This window comes from Trachurus japonicus, chromosome 7, assembly GCF_045865225.1.
Source record: "Trachurus japonicus isolate A0001 chromosome 7, Traja_1.0".
In the NCBI taxonomy this organism is placed as follows: domain Eukaryota; kingdom Metazoa; phylum Chordata; class Actinopteri; order Carangiformes; family Carangidae; genus Trachurus; species Trachurus japonicus.
Genome location: NC_140913.1, coordinates 7,539,660 through 7,562,721, shown reverse-complemented (window position 1 = coordinate 7,562,721; position 23,062 = coordinate 7,539,660). Strand labels below are relative to the sequence as shown.

The 23,062-nt window shown below is 41.6% G+C and overlaps 1 protein-coding gene across 1 annotated transcript; it reads right to left on the bottom strand.

Annotated features, from left to right (window-relative positions):
• Window positions 1-669: 669 nt before the first annotated feature.
• On the bottom strand, window positions 670-14,950 carry LOC146984116 (tumor necrosis factor receptor superfamily member 14-like). The gene is made up of 5 exons (XM_085780994.1): window positions 14,820-14,950; window positions 8,082-8,175; window positions 3,644-3,769; window positions 2,309-2,464; window positions 670-870 (listed from the first exon to the last, which is right to left on the bottom strand). The coding sequence occupies exons 1-5, from the start codon at window positions 14,859-14,861 to the stop codon at window positions 779-781; spliced, it is 510 nt and encodes a 169-aa protein (XP_085637120.1). The 5' UTR covers window positions 14,862-14,950; the 3' UTR covers window positions 670-778.
• Window positions 14,951-23,062: the final 8,112 nt, after the last annotated feature.

The window sequence follows — 23,062 nt, the reverse complement described above, 5'->3', positions numbered from 1 at the left end:
TTTGTAAAAACGGGCTATACAAATAAAACTGCCTTGCCTTGCCTTGCCTTGCCTTGCCTTGCCTTGCCTATAAGTATGGTTATAATGCGCTATAGAGATAGGCTTCAAATAAAGTGTTACCAATGTGTCAATTATTGAGATAAGACAAGAATTATCATCTACCACCACTTTAATACTGTGTGTTCAGTCGTAGTTGACCGGCCTAAACAGCTGAACCCGACCGAGTTTTTTTTATTTTTTTAATGCAGCCACATCAGCACGGCTGCATCTTCGCGCAGCCGCCTTGCTGCGGCTGCATCACTACACGGCCGTTAATGGCATTTGCCAATTTTGCCCTATGGCCAGTCCATCGGTGTCTACCACAAAAGGAGATTGAACAGGGTTTTTTCCTTTTCTTCTGTTGTCTATAACCAAACAAACAAAACAAATGAATTAATTAATCAACAACATGGTCTGACAGAATCACCCATTACTGTAAACCATCATAACATTTTCTCTGACTGCACACATACCTTGATTGGATGTTTTTTCTAACTACAATGATGCCAATCAATAAAACCACTGTAGCTACACTGCAGACCACAATCACTGGCACATTTGGACTGTTCTGCTCTTCTCCACATTCAGCGTCACTTTCAGTAGTTCCTGGTTTTATCAACTGACTTCCTGATCCACATCTGGAATGACAGACAGAGATTTTTACAGTCAAATGTACAGAAACTACTAATTCACTGCAGCTGTTAGAAACCTTGTGTCTGTGTGTGATGTGAAGTGTCACTCACTGTGTGTGTGGTCGACAAGATGTAAATGTCCCATTAGAAAATGTTCCCTCACTGCAGTCAGAGCACATAGTGTCTGTGGAGGCTGTTCCTGTACAAACACAAATAACACACGTTGAATCTACAGGATCACAGTGTTTATATGACATCATTACACTTCTTCAGACTACTCTGATACTCTGCAGATTATTGAGAGGTTTGAATATTACACTTTCAAACTGAAACATTTAATTGAACATTGTTTCAGTTTCTACAGTGATTGTTCAAACTTTAATATTTGATGAGATGTTCTGCTGCAGCTTTTTTCTCATAAGAGCAAAACAAGATGGATTTTAATTCAATGTAAAGGAGAAATTACATTAGCTTTAAGAACAAACCAAACACTATTAGGTCAAAGGTCCAAAACTTTATTTGCCGTTTGTGCATACACAAATAGGAACTTCTGTGTGGTTGTTCCAAGTCAGGTGGAGAAACATAAGGACATACAAGACACAACGAAAAACACTTTAAAAAGGCTTGAACCTGGGATCAAAAAGAAGGACAAGGACATAAAATTCTCTAAAAGGACAAGAAATCTATATCTGTATATAAATAAGGTGTAAAAATAAATTAGGTGTAAAAAGTGCCAAGTGCTACTGAGGTAGGTGTGTGTTCAATCAAATCAAATCAAATCAAATGAACTTTATTTGTCCCGCAAGGGAAATTTGTCTTGGGCAAGTGGCATCGTAACAGCTGCTTTGTACATGCAATACATACAGAACATACACAATACCTAACAGTAACGGAGGCAAACATATCCAAGAAAAGAGAAAGAAAGAAAGAAAGAAAGTGCGGAGAGTGCAATAAATAGTTTAAAATACTTATAATACAAAATAAAAACATACTAAAAACTAAAAGAAAAAGCAAGGGATGTTGATTTAAGCCAGCAGGTGGACAGGCAAACCGGATGTAATTGATATGATTCACTGATTGATGGGTTGATGGCTCTAGGTCGTGTTGTGTTGCCATGTGTCCGGGTTATTTTGTGTTTGCTAGGAGTCTGACTGTAGCCGGGTAGAAGCTATTGAAAAAGCGTGATCTGTGTGATGATGCTGTCTGGTCGATTGTGTCTGAAGTTGTATGTGCAGTGTTTATGTTTGAGCAGGGAGTGAGCTGGGTGTTGTGTGTCTCTGATGATCCTCTCTGCTTGCTTTTGACAGCGCAGTGTGTAGATGGAGTTCATGGAAGTTCAGTCCCTATAATCTTTTCTGCGGTCTTTATGACTCTTTGCAGAGCCTTCCTCTGTGACTGGTATTGCCATACACACAGTGATGAGACAGATACTATTGTTAATTGGTTGTGTTTATATGATGCTTAGTTACTGTAGATACAGTCAACAATAACAACTAACTAGCTTCAGTGGTTTTACCCAGTAACTTAAATTATCCCAGCTTTACAAGACAGACAAAGTGATTCAAAAAGTCCCTGGTCCAAGAGAGACTTTTATAAACTATACCTACTGTATAATGTTGAAGAACAATTAAACCAACCTTTTTCACTGATGTATTGTCCTGAACGACATGTTGTGTGTTTCCTTCCTGCCAGACAACTGTTCCCTTTAGTGTCTATACAGTAGTGTCCTTCCAGTGGTTCACAAACTGTATCTGATGTTGTTGTACATGAACTCTTTGTTCTCAGACCAGAACCTGTCAACACACAGAGGTTACATACAGATACAAAACCAAACAGATCCATCTAGTGTTGTACCACAACGTTTGCAGTGTCTCTCCTTGTGATACTTAATGAAATGATAAAGTTGTGACACAAAAGCACCTTTTTCAGCTGTATTACTGATACAGATGTGGAGAAAATTGTTAGTACCCTTCTGTTAAAAAAAAGAAAAACCCACAATTGTCACTGAAATAATTTGAAACTGACAAAAGTAAAGAAACAAAGGGTGTTCTCATCAAAACTTTGTGGACAGACGAGACAAAACTGGAGCTTTTTGATCCAAAACTGAAGCTTTTTGGCAAGTCACATCAGCTCATCGTACACGGATGCAAAAATGAAGTATACAAAGAAAACAACACTGTACCTATACCTACATCAGGCTAGTTCTGCTTTGCTGCACCTGGCACAAGGTGTGTAGCTACAGTACAGGGTGTCTTGGATCTGTGCAGGGTACAATGAAATCTCATGACAATCAGGCATTGTGAAGCGAAATGTGCAGTGTCAGAAAGCCTGGTCTAAGTCACAGCCAGGTCATGGATCCTCAAACAGGGTCATGACCCAAAGCACACAGATAAAAACACCCAAGAGTGGCTAAGAACAAACACTGGACTATGCTTCAATGAGCCCTGGTCTAAATCCTATTGAACATCTGTGGAAGGACCTGAAACATGCAGTCTGGAGAAGAAAATCTTCAAACCTGAAACAGTTGGAGCAGTCTGCTCACGAGGAGTCGACAGGTGCAGAAGTCTCATTGAGAGTTGATTGCTCGTTGACTGCAGTGATTGCTTCAAAAGGTTGTGCAACAAAATATTAAATTTGTCCAAGCCAGTTTCATTAATTGTTTTTTTTTAAGAATAATTCTGTTGAGTCACAATTCAAAAGCAATGTCTGATTTTCATTACTTAATTTTCACAGAAATTTTATCTATTATTACTTTTGTCAGTTCAAGATGTCTCAGTGACAATTATGGGTTTTTCTTTCTTTAACGGAGGGTTACCAATAATTTTGTACACGTTTTGTGAGATGAGGAATGGGGGATTTATCTGCTTTATATGTTCTTCACCATGTGGGACTTCCAGTATTATTCTTACTTATTGATTTTAAATCAGACACAACGTTCTACTACACATGAAAAAGTAAGAACAGATATTTACCTGAAGAGCACTCTGTGCAGGGAAAACAATGTTTAAGTCCAGTTGGTTGATTCATAAATGAGCCCTGAATGCAGGGCAGACAGGAAGTACTCCTGAACTCAGTGCAGTCTGTTTTCACTCGATTTCCTGTTGAAAAGAAAACCAGCAATTTCAGTGTGTAATTTCAGAGTGTAAGCATTGCAAGTTGAAGCACAGCATGGGTATCTTTTTTTTTTTTTTTTTTAAAGTATATTTTTGGGCTTTTCATGCCTTTATTAGATAGGACAGTTGAGAGTGTGACAGGAAACGGGAGGCAGAGAGAGGGGGAATAACACGCAGGATAGGGCCGCCCGACGCAGGATTCGAACCGGGGCCGCCTGCAGCGAGGACTATAGCCTCAACACATGGGGCGGGTGCTCTACCAACTGAGCTAAACACCACCCCCAGCATGGGTATCTTTGAGCATGGTTGCAGCAGGTTTGGCGTCAGGCTCTGTCTCAGTTTCTACTGTTTCCCTTGTGTTGCCAAACTTGAATTAATGTTGATGACATGTAAAAAATAAATCAACAGGAGTGGATGATCTTGACACCAAACTTCTTAAGCCCATAGCTTCATTACATTGCTCCAGTGGCAACTCACATCATTAATCAAGGTTTTAGTGAAAATGTCAATTGCAAGTTGAAATTTTCAGAGTCAAATAGTCGTACCTATAAGTCTTTTACCAGTTTTGAGCAAGAGCATGGAAAAAATTGTGTATAAACAAATTCAGTTGTACTTTTCTAATAATAATTGAATCACTAATTTCCAGCATTGCTTTTCTCAGAAAAGCATTCAACAGCACCTGCTAGGATTCAAATGGTGGATGGTTAAGTCAAGTCAAGTAAGTCAAGTAATTTTATTTGTCCCAACTTGGGCAATTTGATAAAGGAACCAGAACAAATGCAAATTATATGGGTAGTTATACTTTAAGTACGTTTTTCAGCTGCTTTTGACATCATGAGTTATTCTTAAATAAATTAGAGCGTTGTGGTTTTTCTCAGTCTGCATCAGCATGACATCACAGTTATCTGAGTCATAGAAAGCAACTTGTATATTTTAACAGAAGCTGCTCTGAGTTGAAGTAGGAGTACCTCAAGGGAGTTGTCTTGGGCCTCTCTTGATTTTCCTTTAGTGGTAAAAAAGAAAAAAAAAGGCACATATTTCTGATTCTATGATTTATTTAGCTGAAACAAATATTAACGATTTAAATGTAGATCTTAAATTAAAGTTAGTAATTGACTGGATTAAAAGTAATAAACTTATTCTGAATGTAGCTAAAGCATGATCTCTAATTAAAATATCAGTAAAACAAGTAGAACACATTCAATTATTGGGGCTAATTATTGATAATTAGCTACTATAAACACAAATAGTTTAATAATTTAAATGGGAAGCAGTTTGTCTGCAAAGTAAGTACAAAATATTTCCTTTTATCTCACATACTACTATATACTAACTATTAAGTACATCCTCCTACAGTCACTTAAGATATGACTGCAGCTTTCAGCCAGGAGAAGACGTCGTCAGGTGGCGTCCAACTGTCGCTGGGCGTTTCAACCCTCAACCACAACGCCCTCCAGTTGGCGGGTCGGCAGTGATGGCCAGTCACTGCCCATCTTCTCCTGGTCCCCAGCTTAACTCCTCCCTCCAACTCCAAACCCAGCAAGAGGCTCTCAGCTGCCTCCCTCAACCTACAGACGGCTGTCTTCCTCTCCCTTCCTGCTATCCCCAGTGCCGTGAGCACCAGCTCAGCTGCAGGTGAGCCAGACAGCACAACGGTGCTTTTTAAAAAAAAATGCCGGCACTTTCCCTACAAGGGAAGCACAAGCACACAGACGTCCGTGTACGTTGTTGTCTGACCTTCTTCCTTCACGTGGACTGCCCTGGGATTACTGGCACACACCATAGCCACAAGCATTCTGTTTTTAAATATGAATATGAATATGAATATTAACGATTAATCGATAATTGATCGATCAAAAGGATTTCTTTGAATGCCCATCCCTATTCCTGAAACAAGATGACTATGTCGGGCCTCAGGGAGGTGTGGACAACCTGGGGAAAATGTAGTTTCTTTCACAGGTCCACCCTCATCTCCCATGATGGTGCTGTCTGCAGGAGGCCTTTCTTGGTCTTCTTGGAAGATGATGGTCTTTCCCCCTCCCTAATGAACTGAATAGATGGTGTCGGTCTCACATGGACTTGACGCTTTTTCTGTCTCTCCAGCTCCAAGATGTTGGCCAGTGCTCTGAGGACCTTGTTGTGGCGCCAGCGGTACCTCCCTTGGCTAAGAGCAGTCTTGCACCCAGCCAGGATGTGCGCCATTGTTCCTGTAGTGGCTATCTTACATTCTCTTCTTTGTTCTTCATTTCTTGTTCTGTTAACCACTCATGAGAGATGACAGGAGACTGTTTCTACTCGTCAAGCTGCAGACAACGCTACGCAGTTGTCGGTAAAACGACTGTGTCGCTTCCGCCATCACTCATTTATTCAACATTCTTTTACAACGTAAAAGACTTAAAAAATTTAAAACGTCAACACAGACGGCTCAAAACGTAAAGCATATTCAAACGTATTACTATTCAACATAAATCACCACAACTATCAAAACAATAATAAATGGCGCTTACAGTTCCTCTTCCTCCACATAGCCTGCACAATGGGTCCTCCCTCATCCCCCACCTGTGCAGGTTTGTTGGTGTTGAGTGTCATACACTGAACAGAGCAGTAAAGAATGGCGCACATCCTGGCTGCACCCAGCCAGGATGTGCGCCATTGTCCTCCACATAGCCTGCACAGTGGGTTCTCCCTCATCCCCCACCTGTGCATGTTTGTTGGTGTTGGAAGAGTGTCATACACTGAACGGAGCAGTAAAGAAATGTGGAAAGGCTTCAGTCACCAGAGTTCAGGCCAGGTGATCTTCCGCTTGGGCAGGTCTCAATTCGTCCAGGCTCCTTTTGTGATCCAAGTTCCACGGAGCTGGTTCCTCTCCCTTCCTCCTCAAGCTGCCGGACCTCAGCTTGGATCATGCCTCTCCTCTGCCTAGGATCTGCTGGAAGTGGGTAGAGCCGAGTCCCTGCTGCCCCAAGCACTGGTTCCCGATGATGTCCTTCAACTTCAGCAGGCTTTCTGCCTATGCAACTGATGTGTCTGCTGCCCATTTTTGTCCAGATTCCGTGGTGATGCGTGCACCCCGAACTTTCTCGTCATTGGAGTCTCTGTACATCATCACAGCCATGCACTTCGCCACCATGAACTCTTCGACCGATCGATCAATTTGATCGAATGTTCGACGAATGCATGAGGATCTTTTTTGGTCTGATGTAAAAATCAGACTTATACATTCATTAATGTTTCTATAAGAACTGTCACAACCACAAAGAGTAAATTTATCTCTATGAAAAATTATCTTTTAGTAATACATACAATAATATTAAACACATAATTATTTGACAAGACACGCAGCTGAAGGTGGTTTTATGTTACCCAAACTTAAAGTTCCAGTGTGTAAAATGGGGGTAAACCGTCAGCATTCAGATATTGCACCCCTCCCACTCTGGGCATTATTTAGAAGATGCAGCTGCAGTGGGTTAGCATTAATGACAATTTAAGAAACAAAGTAAAGTCTGACACAAAGAATGGGGCCGATGGCCGGTCAGCCAGAAATGGTTTCATCCATACTATACTAGATAATTATACCATATTGACTGGGTTAAATAGAATTACATTACTAGAAAGAGATTAAAATCATTGACTAAAACTAGACTAAAATGTCATCAGTTTTTGTTGACTAAAATGAAAATAGTCATGGGTTATTCTGACTAAAATAAGACTAAAATGCTCAGACTTAAAACGACAGTTTGACCCAAAGACTTGACTAAAACTAAAATTGAAACAGGCCGCCAAAAACAACACTACAAACCGCATGAATTAGGTTTTTCTCCTCTATCCTCTCTTCATAGAAATTTAGCATTGATAGCATAATTATTCATTCATTCATTTTCTACACTGCGTCCTGCATTAGTGTTGCGGGTGACCATTATTTATTTATTAAATCATTGGTTCTTTTCCTCTATATCAGTGTTTCTCAACCGTGGGGTCGCCTGGAATTCAAATGGGGTCGCCTGAAATGTGTAGTAATTGATAAAAAAAAAAAAATTACTAATAAAAATATATTTTTAACTATTTATGATTCTTTTTAAATTATAATTAAAAACACCACACTCAATCAACTGTATTGTATACTTTCTCGAATATAAATCAAGTTCAAATAAAATGCAGCATTTAAAAATATCTGAGCTGGTGCATCTTGATTGATGGCCGCGATCATGTGACTGCACATGATGGCGGGGTCGCCAGAAATTTGTGATGTCAAAATTGGGTCACGAGCCAAAAAAGGTTGGGAACCATATGATCTTACCAGGTAGACACATAGGACAACATTCATTTCCTTTCAGATACTCTGCTGGATGACAAGTCAGTGTTAATCCTCTGAAGACTGTCGTCACAAGTATCTGTGAAGAATGAGACAAAGTGTTTTAGTGTCAGTGAAGCCTGGTTGAGATGTTGACATGGTCCAGAACTGAAGAGTGAAATCGAGTGACGACCACAATGACATGGAGGGAAGGTAAGGGGAGGAGACACTGATGGAGGAGAGAGAGAAGAGATGACATGTGTGGTTCTACTGAATCTGTTTCATTGTTGTCTATCAGTGACAATGAAACACACAAACAATTTACACTCTACATTAGACTCAAAACATGCAGTGACATGGGAGTTAAGTCATGCTCGAGTCATGATCTCCTCCAGTTTCTCAATGTATTTTTTTAATCGTATCTGATTAAGGCTGTACAGTGGTACAGTGGTGAGCACTGTCACCTCACACTGTTACTTTGATCCCCAGGCCTGGAGCCTTTCTGGGTTTGCATGTACTCTCAATCTCAATCTCCAAGTTGACTGAGCCTGAGCTGAGTGTTTAGTTTCAGAACAGCTGATCAGAAATAATTCAATAAACTCTGAGAGGTTGGGCCTGAGGGGACCACGTTCACGGTGAGCACAAAAACCATCATCAGTAGCCTTGAGCGCAGATGAAAGGATTCATGATACTGTAACAGGAAGTGGACTAAGGAACAGAGCCACTTATTTCACTCCAACCGACCTGCATCTGCAGTAAAAGAGCATAAATTGGTGTTGGATAGAGATTGCAGCGTGTGCTAATAAGTAATGTTAAGTGACGTAATGTAATGTGATGCGTTAATTAATGTAAAATACAGGTAAATAAAACATAATCATATCCTACGTATTCTATATATCAACAACATTTATGTATTTTAATTTGATTTGGTATTGTCCTATTCAGCTGTAATCCACATGGCAGCAAAATCAAACAAAGCCTATTGTACACACTGTAAACCATTTAGTTTTTGTTTGTTTGTTTGTTTGTTTTTTAAGTATATTTTCTGGGCTTTTTGTACAGGCTCTAAAATTTACTTAGTAAAAGTAAAAAAGTAAAAAATAATTTTTGCCAAAGGGGTGCGCAGACTCAGGCCTTGTCCACACGAGCCCGGGTATTTTTGAAACCGTGAACATATGTTCCCGGTTGTATGTTCTGTCCACACGCAACCGTGCTTTTGGAACCCTGAAACCGTGGTTTTTTGAAACCGGAGTCCAGGGTGGGTTTTCGGCCGGGGTTGGTTTCACCGGGTGCGTGTGGACACTGCAACCGTGATTGTTTTTCTCGTTTACGTCATAGCTGCACACGTGCTGATGTAAACACTGCCAGCGGTTTGCAGGAGTTGACGTGAGCTCGCAAAAATGGAGGTGACAAAGTGGATTTTTATCACTTTTTTTTTTTTACATCATCTAAATGCTATTTGTATAGTTTTTCGATGAGAAAAATATAACGAAACGGTTGTCAGGGCGATCCTCTTGTCAGCTCCAAACTCACCCTCACCTACAGTAACAAGTGACGCTACAGGTCAGCGGGGCTGCTGCCGGTGTGTTTTTAAAATTACAGAACTACTACAGTAGCGCCGCAGTTTCTTATTCCCCATCTTGTTTGATTGAGAGTTTTTCGGGATGATTTTCATGAATGAACAGGCAATAGCCTATGTCACTGTCAGACCGGGTACGACGGGAGGCGGGGGGGGGGGGGGGGGGGGGTGTCGCATCATGCAGTGATAAAAAGAGCCTATGCGGAGATGAGGAACGAGCCAAAAGCCGAAAATGTATTTGTGACGTCCGCAGTCGATATAAAGTGGATATGTTTCATTCATCCATGTTTTGACAGACAACACAACAGCCTGTGATAATGAGTTGAGCCGCACCGACAGCTCAGCCAGCCAGGTGATGCACACAGCACAACAACACAGCGCAGCAACATGTGCAGGCTGCTGCAGCACTGCACGTCAAAGGGACACCGCCAAAAATAAAATAAATAGGCTACACGTAGTTTTGAAATTGTTTTTGCGCATGTTTTCATCTATAAAATGACCAAAAATGAACACTATAAGCGGATTTCTTGATGACGAATTATTTAAACAGCATTTGTATAGAAATGATTCGGTCCCAAGCCTTTTGATCTATAAGCAGTTTCCACTGTATTTTGATTGGTTAAAACAGCCTTCCACACGTGCATTGCGTCGGTTGCTTGTGTACGGAGTGTTTTTATTACACCACTCGTGTGGACGCAGAGCAAAACTCCGGTTTCAAAAATACCCGGGCTCGTGTGGACTAGGCCTCAGTCCGCATTTTCACCCGTCACTTGTGGAGGTTGAAAAAGTAACGAACCTGTTTTGACGATGTAAGGAGTAGAAAGTACAGATATGTGTGTTCAAATGTAGGGAGTAAAAGTAAACAAAATAATCAAGTAAAGTAGCCTAAAGATAGCCTACTTGAAAAATTCAGGTTCAGTTGGCTTGACTCATGTAGGGGAGAGCGGGGTAAGTAGTGCCAATTTTTACTTAAATTGCCTTTAAAGCAAGGGGATTATAATAATGCCCCCAACTAATATACAATTATGTTCATAATAATAGCAGTGTGTTTAAAAAGGTGAGTAAACCTCAAAATTCTTCAAATAAATTGTATTTTAAGGAATACAACTGCATTGGGGACACTGCACATTCTATTTCAAACCAAGAAAATTGGAAAAAGTAATTTAATTTGATAATATTTTACAGAAAGTCAAGAAATATAATGTTAAAAAAATAGCAGTGTTGACATCGTTTTTTTACACGCTTGCTGGTGTGTTTGGGGTCATTGTCTTGTTTGGGGTCATTTCCTCTTCAGTATACGGCAACATGACTTCTTCCAGTATTCTGGTGTGCTCAAACTGATCCATGATCCCTGGTATGCGATAAATAGGACCAACACCATAGTACGAGAAACATCCCCATATCATGATGCTTGCACCACCATGCTTCACCGTCTTCACTGTGTACTGTGGCTTGAATTCAGTGTTTGCAGGACGTCTGACAAACTGTCTGTGGCCCTTAGACCCAAAAAGAACAATCTTCCCCTCATCGGCAGTCCACAAAACATTACGCCATTTCTTTTTAGGCCAGTCAATGTGTTATTTGGCAAATTGTAACCGCTTCATTACATGTATTTTTTTTAACAATGGGACTTTGCAGGGCTTCTTGGTGGTAGCTTGGCTTCACATAGACGTTGTCTGATTGTTACAGTACTCACAGGCAATCTTAGACTTTGACGTTTTTTTTTCACATAATCAATGACCTCAATAATTGAACCTAACCCCAAACACACCAGCAAGCGTGTAAAAAAAACGATGTCAACACTGCTATTTTTTTGAACACGCCCCTTTCAGTAAATGATTCAGTTTCACAGAATCAGCAGCATGCACGTCATGCCTGTTTGCATGCACGTCATGCCCTTTACTAAACCTTCTAGAAAAAGTTGAAAAAAAAAAGTTGAAATTCTAACAAAATCAGTGATGTCGGACTGCTATTATTTTGAACACAACTGTATGTACATATAGTTTAGGATGTTGTGCATCCCTGGGAACAATCACTTTGAATCTTAAATCAACTGTTTCAGAAATATAGCTTTAGAAAAAAAAAAAAAAAAATTCTGGCACAACTTGCCCCCGGTGCGGGGTAAGTTGTGCCATTAGAGAGAATACAATGGGGTAAATTGTGCCATTGATAATTGAAGTAAAACAGATCATTTTAATCTCACAAATGTTAATGCTATATAAAAGCAAGACATTCAATACAAAATTAAAGCCAGAAGCGGCGATGATCGGGCCTTCACTTGTCCCCATGCAGTCGCGGAGGCCTGAGGCACGCTGGGGGCTGTGGCGCAAAGAAACGCCATGTTTTGTTCATCCACCAGGCTACGAGCACAACCAGACTGGGCAGGTGTGTTCAGGGGCGGCCCCTCATCACACATGTTAAGTTTCAAGCAAATCAGTGCCCACTGCCATGTTTCTCCTATACACAGACAGCACTGCCACTGGCACAACTTAACCCAGGCCCTTTGGCACAAATTACCCCAAGCCCAGCATTTTGAGAAAAAAGGATTCCCCAGTTGTTTTGAGCTGGCATCATGCTAACTGTATAGACTCATGGTGTAGCTTAATAAAGCACTAAAACACGTGTGAACTGTTTTCAAAGTTATCTATAATTGTTCAAACATGGCAATCAAAAAACCTTGATCATAGAAATTTTACTTTGGAGGGCAAAAACTTGTTTTTTGAACATAAATGTGCTTTCCTCTCAAGCCATGTGTCTCCCTTCTTGATAGGATGAGTGAAATGGATGCCCCTTCAAAAATATGTGGTCACATGACCAACTTCTTCTATGGTTTTCTAGATAACGGGGTGGAACTACTTGCCCCATGGCACAAATTACCCCACTCTCCCCTACGTTACTTCCACACTCACAAAACACCAGAGCCAGGTCGTCCTTTTGTGGGTTTAATTTTGATGTTCCATTAGCCATTAGTACACATCCAATCTTCTTTTGAGTTTACAATGGTCAGATAATGCTTCAAACTGCAACATCCGTCAGTAACATCCTAAAGTAATGTAAACTGTCAAAAAACCTTTTCATGCTGTACCTATAGCACCTCCGCTAATCAACGTATTGACCTCTGATCTTGCCCTTTCATTCTTTTTTTTAAATCCGCATGCGCCGTGCTTACTTTAAGTGCTATAGGACCTTTCACAACTATATGCAAAAGAGCAGTCATAACATAACACAACACATAATTAACTATAAAACACATTACAAACTACAATAAAATATTTCAACTCTCTTCACAACAATATTGGCTCCTACAGAAGGAGTGTGAAGTGTGGGCTGAGTGTGTGGCCGTGTTTAGCTCAGTTGGTAGAGCAGTCGCTGATGTGTTGAGGCTTCAGTCCTCGCTGCATTCTGCACTGAGCAGCCCTTTCCTGCATGTCATTCCCCCCTCTCTGCCTCCCCATTTCCTGTCTCTCTCTCAACTGTGCTTTCCATTAAAGGCGAAAAAAAGCCTGAAAAATATACTTAATTTTTGATTGAGTGGATGACTGGGGTCACATGCTATGGAGTCTGCTCTAGTGGCTGTGCTATTGAGGTTAGGGGTGGGGAGTCTGATGATCTTGGCAGGTTTGTGTGTAATTTGTGTTAGTTTGTTTCTGTTGGGTGCTGACAGCAGGGGTAACAGTGGGGGAGTATGGGTTGAATGTTTTTGTTTTTTTTGTAATTCAAGTTTTTATTTCTTTTGAATGATGCTTTTATAAAGTAGCAGCAGGAGGTGGGGGGCCAACTGAGAGCGCTCTGAGTGTGCTCATTCTTCTGTATGCAGCTGATATACAGTATGGGGAGGTAAGGAGTTATCCAAGGTGAATGCTATTCAAAATCTGGCTATGCGTTGTTTTTTAGGTGTGCCAGATACTCCTCTCCGACATGGGTTGGGAACCTTATTTGAGTAAGCAGAAGGGGGAAATGCTTAGGCTCTGGAATCGTTTGTCTCCCAAGCCAGAGGGTAGAATAGCCAAAAGCCAAAGTAATATTCAATTGTATAGTAGCCTAAGTAAATTCTTAATTGTCCCAAGACGGGCAAGTGTTGTTGCAGCAGCTGCTAGACATTAAAAATAAGAAACACCACAGGAGAACATAGAGGTAAAAGCACAGAGCACAAAGCATACAGCACTGCTGTTAATGATAATGGCAAATAAAAACAACAAAGCCACTATAAAATCTATACAGAAGACAGATAAGAGACAACAATGAATCAAATCTAAAAATATATGAACAAACCTAGTAAGGCAATAAATAAGTGCAAGAGTAGCCTACGACTGACTGTGTGGCTACCTCCTTTTCCCCGCATTAAGGAGGGTGATAGCTGTCGGGGTGAAAGAGTGTTTGTATCTGTTGGTTTTGACTGAAGCGAGTGCCGGAGGGGAGGAGCTGAAAATGTTGGTGAAGAGGATGGGAATGATCTGACAAGATGGAATTTGCTCTCTTCACTACCTGATTGTTGTATAGCACAGAGAGATTACTCTGCTGTACACCAATGATTTTGCTGCCAATGTTCACTATTTTATTTGAATGTCCTGAATATATCGGGCCTTTCTCATTGGATTTTCTCTTGATCGATACAAAGTTACTGCGACAAATGCTGATGGAAACAGTTCTTTGCCGGATAAATGTAAGTTGCGATCATGTTTTATATAAATTCTGCAACGTATTCACAGCTGTTCAAAGACACGGCGGGAGTAAACAAAGAAATATACAGGTGTACAGGCGACAGACTGGCTTCATGTTAAGTGTCACAATCTCCCAGAACTGTTTTTTAAGTGCTGCCGATTAGAGATGGGAACTGTGGAGTCATCAAGTCATCTCCATGTGTTCTGCTCAGTCACTCAACCAGGTGTGATCACTAATCAGCTCACCTTCCTAGCTGAAGAGCTGTGCTGTTTGGACTGGCCCTGGGGCTGGTTTAGTGCATGAGCATAACGAATACATGGCATGGAGATGACTTGATGACTCCACAAACAGCACATGATGTCATTACATAAATTGACAACCTGTCCACAGTGTACCCTGTTCCCAAGGTTTCCACATTCAGAGATCATGCAGAGGAGCAGCAGTGTGACATTTATTTTACTACACAGCAAAGACAAATTTCCTGAAATAATATGCAACCTCACCAGCAAAGTAGCAGCTGTCAAATGATTTCTACTAGACGTCATCTTAAGTGGCAGCTTTGTTGTTTTCTTGCTCTAAAGACATGTCACTGAGATCTGGGATGAGGTGAGTTTTAAAACCTGGAGGAGAACATAATCTGGAAACAGAATTTTAGTAATTATTATTACTTCTGCTTTAACTAATAAGGTGACAGAATCTGCTGCAGCAGGTTTCATTACTATGACCAAAGTCTGATGCCAGTGCCACAGCTCAACACAAACAACTACATTTTGCAACATTATATGAGCAGATAAGCCTAAAGCACATTTTGTGCTTTTGTGTTTTCTTTTACTGAACTGAAAGTGAAACTAAATGTTTATAGTAGGGTACTTCAGAACAGACCTGACCTGTTTTTGCAGTCTGTTGCTCCGACTTTGACAAATTACCAAACTGACTCCACAAATAGCCTACTGTACATTTATAGACACTTACCCCCAATTTCTGCTGACTCCGTCTCCGCTCCATTTCGACACGGTTTAGCTCCGTTTGACGATCACATTTTCCTATCAAACCCACACCAGCTGGAGATGGGATCTGACTAATTATCGTGATAACAGCCTATAAATGAGAACAAGAGGTCGCTTTGGCTTTGGAACGTTTTCTGTCAGGCTACTTTTTTTTTTTTGTTCCACTTTCTGTTTATTGTTCTTGTGGAAAGGGTGTGGCACCGAATCTACGGAAGGCCATTAGTGCCAGCAACGGAGAATTTTTTTTAATTTCTTTTTTTTAAGATTCTGATATAAAAACTCAGCCACCCAGAATATAAAATGTTGAGGAGGAGAGTTGAACTTGTGCAGTAACTATTGCTATTAGTGACCAAAGGCGTTGACAATAATTAAGACACAGTATGACTTGAATGTCTATGAATATTCTCATTCATCCAGGTCATTGTTCTATGATAATCTGACGAAGAATGCATTGTTAGATGTTAGATGCTGTCCTGTCTCCAACATGGGAAAGATTTGTTGTTTGTTAGGACAATGCTGCTGTTGTTTGGTCAAGAATGGGCGTAGGCCTGCCCCTGCCTCTGTGTGGTGGTTCTGGGTCAGGCACTTACAGATCATAGGAGGAAGAGAGAGAGGAGACCTCTTTGACACATGAAGCCACATTGATAAGTTACTGTGTTTTAAAGCAGAAGTAAGTGATATATTTGTGTTAATATAAGTCTTAAATAGTTATATCTTCCGACAGCAATCACTTACATAGAGTGTTTGGACTGAAACACGGGTCTCTCAGTCCCTCTGCTCTGTTCTGAGCCGAAGAGAAAACATTTATCGTATCCTACAGTTTTTATCCAATGAGGAGAGAGAACGGCATGCAGGGCTGTGTGTGCAGCCAAGGAACGCCGTGAATGTGGCGACGTAGGGACGAGGACTGTTATGGTGCGTTCAAGGAAACTCGTATTTTTCCGACCGTGAAGTGGTACCAGTTCGACCTGGTACGAGTTCACCGGTCGGAAGTTACGAGTGGCCGTTATAGTGACTTTCACTGGTAAAACAGGTCGGAAAAACACGAGTGGGTTGCCTGAAACGCTACAAAGTCGTAAGTTGTGACTTGAAGCTGTAATTTACGATTTCAAAAGCCTGCCTGGAACGCAGCATTAGCGAAAACGACCGGACCACTTACTTCTGCTTTAATATAATTATCCTAGTCTGTGATTAGACACTGGACAGTTCCTTCTCACTCACCCTGATGTGCCACTACAATGCATTCTTCTGAGAGGCAGCAGAAGGTATCTCCTTCATGTTCACCGCTCTTGAAGCTTCTCCTCTTACAAACTTTGTAATAGTTTAAAAGAGCTGTGAAGTGTGTGTGTGTGTGTGTGTGTGTGTGTGTGTGTGTGTGTGTGTGTGTGTGTGTGTTTTTAAGATTACACAGAAATACATGCAGACAGTGACCGGTCCGTCACTGTCTGCATGTATTTCTTATTATAAGAGGCGGTGTAGCGCTCCTACGATGTGTGTTTGGGAGAGAGGGCAGGAGCAGAACGCACGAGGTCTATCTTCAGCAGAAGATTTGAAGAGTTTGAAGACTGTTTCAATTCATTTCCTATGGGAGAAAAATTGCAGAAAAAGTTAAATATTTTAAAAAGTATAAATAGTATGAAAGAGGAAAGTCATAGCAATATTGTCCAGAAAAAGCTGCACGTTTTGATATATGAATTGTTGAAATAGCACAAAGTATGAAGGACTAGTTAGATGCAGAAAAAGAGCGGAAGAAGTAAGAATAACTAGAAAAAGCATTTCCAAAAATGGAAATGGTGTGAATGCTGAAAGCCATTGCTGAACCATGCTGAATTAGCAGAATAAATTGACAAAGACATGCGGAATGGCATACAAGAAACATGTCCAAGGAGGGAATTGAACCCACAACCTTCAGTACATCAGCCCACTGACCTAACCACTTCACCATAGTTAGATTCAATGAGAGAAGAGTAAAAGAAATCCATGTATAAGAGGTCACTGACTTCTGAAGAGAGGTTGAGACTTCGATGAATGTGAGATTTTTCAATGATGCTTAAAAGAAAGAAAGAAAAGAGTATAAATGAGCCATTAGAAGTTTGTCTACAGATCAGAATTTGAATGAAGTCTCTATCAGAAAGTACCACATGAATGAGGCAGGAATCGAACCCATGGCCTCATGATCAATAAACCTTTACTCTGCCATTTCACCACAGAGAGCACACACCCAAACATGTTGTCATTGATTGTGATGATGTGCTGCAAACTGTGGCGCTTAACGAACACCTGTAACCAATTGAAAGTGGGGGAGGGGAGCAGAATTCAACATAACATAACAAGAGTGCCACTCTTGGATTTGAACCAGTGACCTTGAGGTTGGCAAGCAGCCATCTTACCCATTGGACTACAGACAGAGCTGTGGAGAAGGGAGGTTGAGACTTTGATGAATGTGAGATTTTTCAATGATACTTAAAAAAAAAAAGAAATGAGCCACAACAAGTAAGTAGAGGACCTTTTTTGTGACTTGTGACTATTTTTTGATGAAATCAAACAAAGTATAATGCCCATTCCAGCGAATTAAAAAGTTGAGCTCCTGCTACTCTGCTGTGAAATAAATTGCATTGGGCTGAATGGCAGAGAGAGAGGAGGAGGGAGAAGAAGAGGGGGAGGAGGGAGAAGAGGAGGAGGGAGGAAGGAAGGAGAAGAAGAGGAGGGAGAGGAGGAGGAGGGAGGAAGGAAGGAGAAGAAGAGGAGGAAGAGGGAGAGAAAGAAGGCGGAAGGAGGGAGAAGAAGAGGAGGAGGAGGGAGAGGAGGAGAACGAGGGAGGAAGGGGGAGAAGAGGAGGAGGAGGAAGAGGGAGGAAGGAGGGAGAAGAAGAGGAGGAGGGAGAAGAAGAGGAGGAGGAGGAGAGAGGAGGGAGAAGAAGAGGAGGGAGAGGGAGAGAAAGAAGGCGGAAGGAGGGAGAAGAAGAGGAGAAGGAGGAAGAGGAGGAGGAAGAGGGAGAGAAAGAAGGCAGAAGGATGGAGAAGAAGAGGAGGGAGAGGAGGAGGGAGGAAGGAGGGAGAAAAAGAGGAGGAGGAGGAAAGTGAACTTGGTGGAGACATGAAATGATGTGGTAATGGTTTAATTCAACCAGTTACTCTTTCTAAAAAATATGTTGATGTTCATCTGGCCTCTAAAAAATAGAGGAGGACCAACCTCCTCTGACTCTATGGACCAGCACATAGCCAGAACAATACAAGTACAATAGTTGATCACCACAAAACCCCTCCATGTGCTAATGATCTGATTGAATACACCTGTGTGGCAGCCTGCACCATGGTGACTAACTGCTTACCTTTTACTGGGTGGCACTGTGTGTGTGTGTGTGTGTGTGTGTGTGTGTCTTGATGGCCACCTGCACAACAGAGCAGGAGCAGAACAGTCAGTTTTGAGCTCGGCGCAGCTCTCCTAATGACAGCCAAAAAACAGAGAACCGTACCTCTTATCAGAATGTGGTAGAGACCATCTGGGCAAGGAGACCTTCCTGAGCACATTGATGTGCATTAAATGTTTGTAGGACAAATACTTTTCTTGCCGTCGCAAGGTAGAAAAGGGGGGCATTTCTGCTTTTCTAAAAAAATCAGCTCCTACTTTTATATTGAAGTGGATGAGCCACTGGAGCGGGTCTAGCTGCACAATTAGGCTCACTGAGACAATTCTGTAAGTCTGTCTGCTGTTTTGAGCACATTAAATGAGACACGACAAGTGTGGCTACAAACCGGTGAGGAAATCATGTGTCTAGAGTTAAATTTGTGGCCGTGCTGGCAATTTATCCAGAAAAAATCCTGAATGTTTTTTCGATCCCTCTCACTCTAACGATGATGTCACTCACTCTGACCCAACCCCATACACACTCATTGAAAAGTGTGAAATTTGTCAGAAATCCTCATGTGCTTTTAAAGGATTTATCTCAAAAATGGTACAAGCTATGAAAAAGTTGTAAATACAGGATGAATACATTAGAAGTTTGTCTACAGCTCAGAATTTGAATGAAGTCTCTAGCTGAAAGTATGTGGACGCTTTAAAGGCTGAAAGAAGTAAGAAGATTTGAAGAGTTTCAAGACCGTTCCAATGCATTCTCTATGGGGAAAAAAAAAATCAGAAATAGTTGAATATTACAAAAAGTATGAATAGTTGAAAAGAGAAAAGACATAGCACACCTGTCCCGAAAAGGCTGAACATTTTGATATTTGAATTGTTGAAATAGCACAAAGTATGAAGGACTAGTTACATGACGAAGAAAGGCAGAAAATGGCCGAACCGAATAACAATAGTGTGAATGCTTCCAGCATTCACACTAACTAGAAAAAGATAACATTTCCTGCAGAAAATGCGTGTGAATGCTGAAAGCAGCTGAACGCTGTTGCTGAAGCAATGCTGAATGAGCTGAAGAAATTGTTGAATCAATGCTAAATTAGCCTGACAGGAAGGACAACTGATGAACCAGCACTAACATAGCCGAAGCAATGGCTGAGAATATATTTAAAAGTAGAAGATGTGAGACTTTGTATGAAATGGCTGGAAATTACTTGAATTGTCAAAGAAGAGTTTGAAAAATTCCTGAATTAGGAAAAAAGTTAATGCCTACTGAAATACATTGTAAACTGACAGCAGAAGAACATTGTTGAAGAATATAGATCGAGCATTAGCTGAGGAGTAGAACATGTAAACAGCCGGTTTAATGGTGTGAAATGGTTGAGAAGAGCCTCAGTAGTTTAGGATACGTGTAAAACAATGTGTTCAACATGACAAAAATGGGGAAATGTGTATTTTCAGTTTAAATAGCTAAAGAACAAACAAAAGAAACAAAAGAACAATTAACAGCAACGAGTCCATTAACTACAACAGGAAGATAGAGAGGTACATACAAAACAGTCAGACAACTGTAGGAAAAGTGTGTGTGTGTGTGTGTGTGTGTGTGTGTGTGTGTGTGTGTGTGTGTGTGTGTGTGTGTGTGTGAGGAAGATATACAAAAGTGTGTGTGTGTGTGTGTGTGTGTGTGTGTGAGTGAGGAAGATACAAAAAGTTCTGACCTGACAACTGTATGAAATGTGTGTGTGTTGGACGTGTGTGTCTGTTTGTGTATGGTTAGTGTGTGTCCATTTGTGTGTGTGTTTGTTGTGTGTGCATGTGTGTCTGTTTGTGTGTAATTGTGTAAATTGTGTATGTGTTTGGTAAGTGGTTGTATGTTTGTTGGGGGTGTGTGTGTGTGTGTGTGTGTGTGTGTGTGGTAGTTAGTGTGTGTCCATTTGTGTGTGTGTGTGTGTGTGTGTGTGTGTTGGATGTGTGTGTATGGTGAGTGTGTGTCCATTTGTGTGTGTCCATTTGTGTGTGTGTGTGTGTGTGTGTGTGTGTGTGTGTGTGTGTGTGTGTGTGTGTGTGTGTGTGTGTGTGTGTGTGTGTGTGTGTGTGTGTGTGTGTGTGTAGTAGTTAGTGTGTGTCCATTTGTGTGTGTGTGTTGGATGTGTATGCATGGTGAGTGTGTGTCCATTTGTGTGTGTGTGTGTGTGTGTGTGTTGGATGTGTGTGTATGGTGAGTTTGTGTCCATTTGTGTGTGTGTGTGTGTGTGTCCATTTGTGTGTGTGTGTGTTGGATGTGTGTGTGTGTGTGTGTGTGGTAGTTAGTGTGTGTCCATTTGTGTGTGTGTGTGTGTGTGTGTGTGTGTGTGTGTGTGTGTGTGTGTATGACCGACAGACAGTCAAACAGAGAGAATGTGTGTGCGTTGCCATGGTGAGGTTGCCATGGTGAGGTTACCATGGTGAGGTTGCCATGTTGAGGTTACCATGTAACTGTTGGCTGGTGGCTTTAAGGTATGGTGGCAGCTTTAACCATAGGCTTTAACTGCTCTGTGACACCCTCAAACAGATCTAATGTACGACAAATCTGTACTTAGTACGAGCAAAAGGTTTACATTTTCCGAACCATAAGACCCTGCTGAACGCGTCCATGTCACTTTGGTGTTTCTAGAGTAAAAATTGTTGATTGTGTCGCAGGTTGGAAACTTTGGGACGTTTAGAAAATCAGCGCCTACTTTTGAATGGGAGTCAATGAGAGGAGAGAGGGAACTGGCTGCACTCGGAGGCTCCCAGTTTAAATTCTGTAACCCAGCGAGCAAGCCGACGTCGAAACAACGTCTTTTCTACGTCATGGTCCGACGTCGAAATGACGTCCCTGGCGGGTGCAGAATGAAAGTTTTTGTTACGTCTTTTTTGGACGTCTTCTGGACGTTCAGTTTTGACGTTTATAGGACGCCTTATTTGAACCTTATCTAAGGTTCAAATAAGGTTGAAAAATGGTCGGCGTGGACGTCCTCTTGACGTCTTATATTGACCGAATTTGAACGTAATTTATACATAAAAATTATTTTAAATATTTAAAAATATTGACCATATCAATGGCCTTATGAAATTATGTAGATTAGGCCATGTATCCAATACAGCATTCAAAGTACATTGTAACTGCATGTTATGCACTGTGAAAGTGCACCATTTGGGTGCGTACATTAAATATTGTTGTTGACGGTGTGTATGCCCCCCCTCCTGTGTCCCTCCTTTCCCATGAAGAAGTCCAATGCAGAATTCAAAATACACTTTTATTATTTTTGTTGGAAATTAAATTCAATGTTTCAGGAAAGATAATTTGGTTCATACATGAAACACAGTAGTCAAAAAGAGGACTTTGTCTTCAGCTCTTACAAAGAACATCCAAGATATTTTATGTCTGTTGAGCTTGTGTCTTCTCTTGCCCGACACTCACTGCTGTGTGATCATCACACGTGTTCAGTGCATGCCAAGCCAAGTAAGGATGTAAACAATTAAATTAATTGCAGTCAATCAATCCTTTTCTAGGAGTTTTTTGTGAAATGTAAACAAGCAAAGCCGACATAAAGTAACGGGATCTCTATTTAAATGTACACAGGGGAGAGAGGAGGTGAAAAGAGACAACAACACTGTTACCTGTTGTATACTGGCCTCAGGATGTACCATCGCTAAAACACAGAGACCACAGTGTGTAACGAGTCAAAAAGCCGCCGTCACTGAGCTGCCGTGTACGGGAGGATACGGTAAAACCGACGTGGGTCCGGTGTGTTTATCAAAGCTTGGTCCGTGCTGAGGCACCGGGTCGGTTTGAGCTGCGTTCAGGCTGCATTAAAACTCCTCAGGCAGTGTCCAACATCAAAATATTAAATCCAGCAGCAGTCCACTGAAATTCACAAAAAAAAAAACTGTCTGTTTCTTGATCTACGAACAACTCCAATCTGTCACATGAATCCGCCGACAGCACCGACTTGAAGCCCGAGTGCCCCCGTCGCTGGGCGTCTGCTCGCCGCTGGACGACTCCTGCAGCACCGGCGCCTCCTTCTCCTGCGGCTCCTCCGCGGCGCGCTCCGCGATGCCGGTGAGGAAGAGGAGGAGGACGCCGTCCTCGCTCGCACTGCTCCGGATCAAACTGCAGAGGAGACGAGAGAGACTTCCGTTACCGAGGCAACGACCTCTGATCCCCCAGGCTCCTGTTACCGAGAAAGTCACCGTTAAATCCCCAGTCTGTGGTCAGTTCATCCAGATACCGCCGGTTAGGATTTGCTTTAGGAGTGACCAAGAGCTAACAGGCTACATCCATGGTAGGGCTAGTCCCATGCTGCCACCTACTGAACTGCATGCGGGCCTACTCCTTCGCCATCCCGCTGGAGATAACAAGCCAA

Bases quoted from the DNA above. Each gene is read 5' to 3' on its own strand.
- LOC146984116 (XM_085780994.1), bottom strand. From the start codon at position 14,861: ATGACGTCTAGTAGAAATCATTTGACAGCTGCTACTTTGCTG. The intron at 2,465-3,643 runs GTAAATATCTGT...GTGTGTTGACAG, and splicing joins CTGCACAGAGTGCTCTTCAG to GTTCTGGTCTGAGAACAAAG. The intron at 871-2,308 runs GTTGGTTTAATT...GTGTTTGTACAG, and splicing joins ACAATACATCAGTGAAAAAG to GAACAGCCTCCACAGACACT.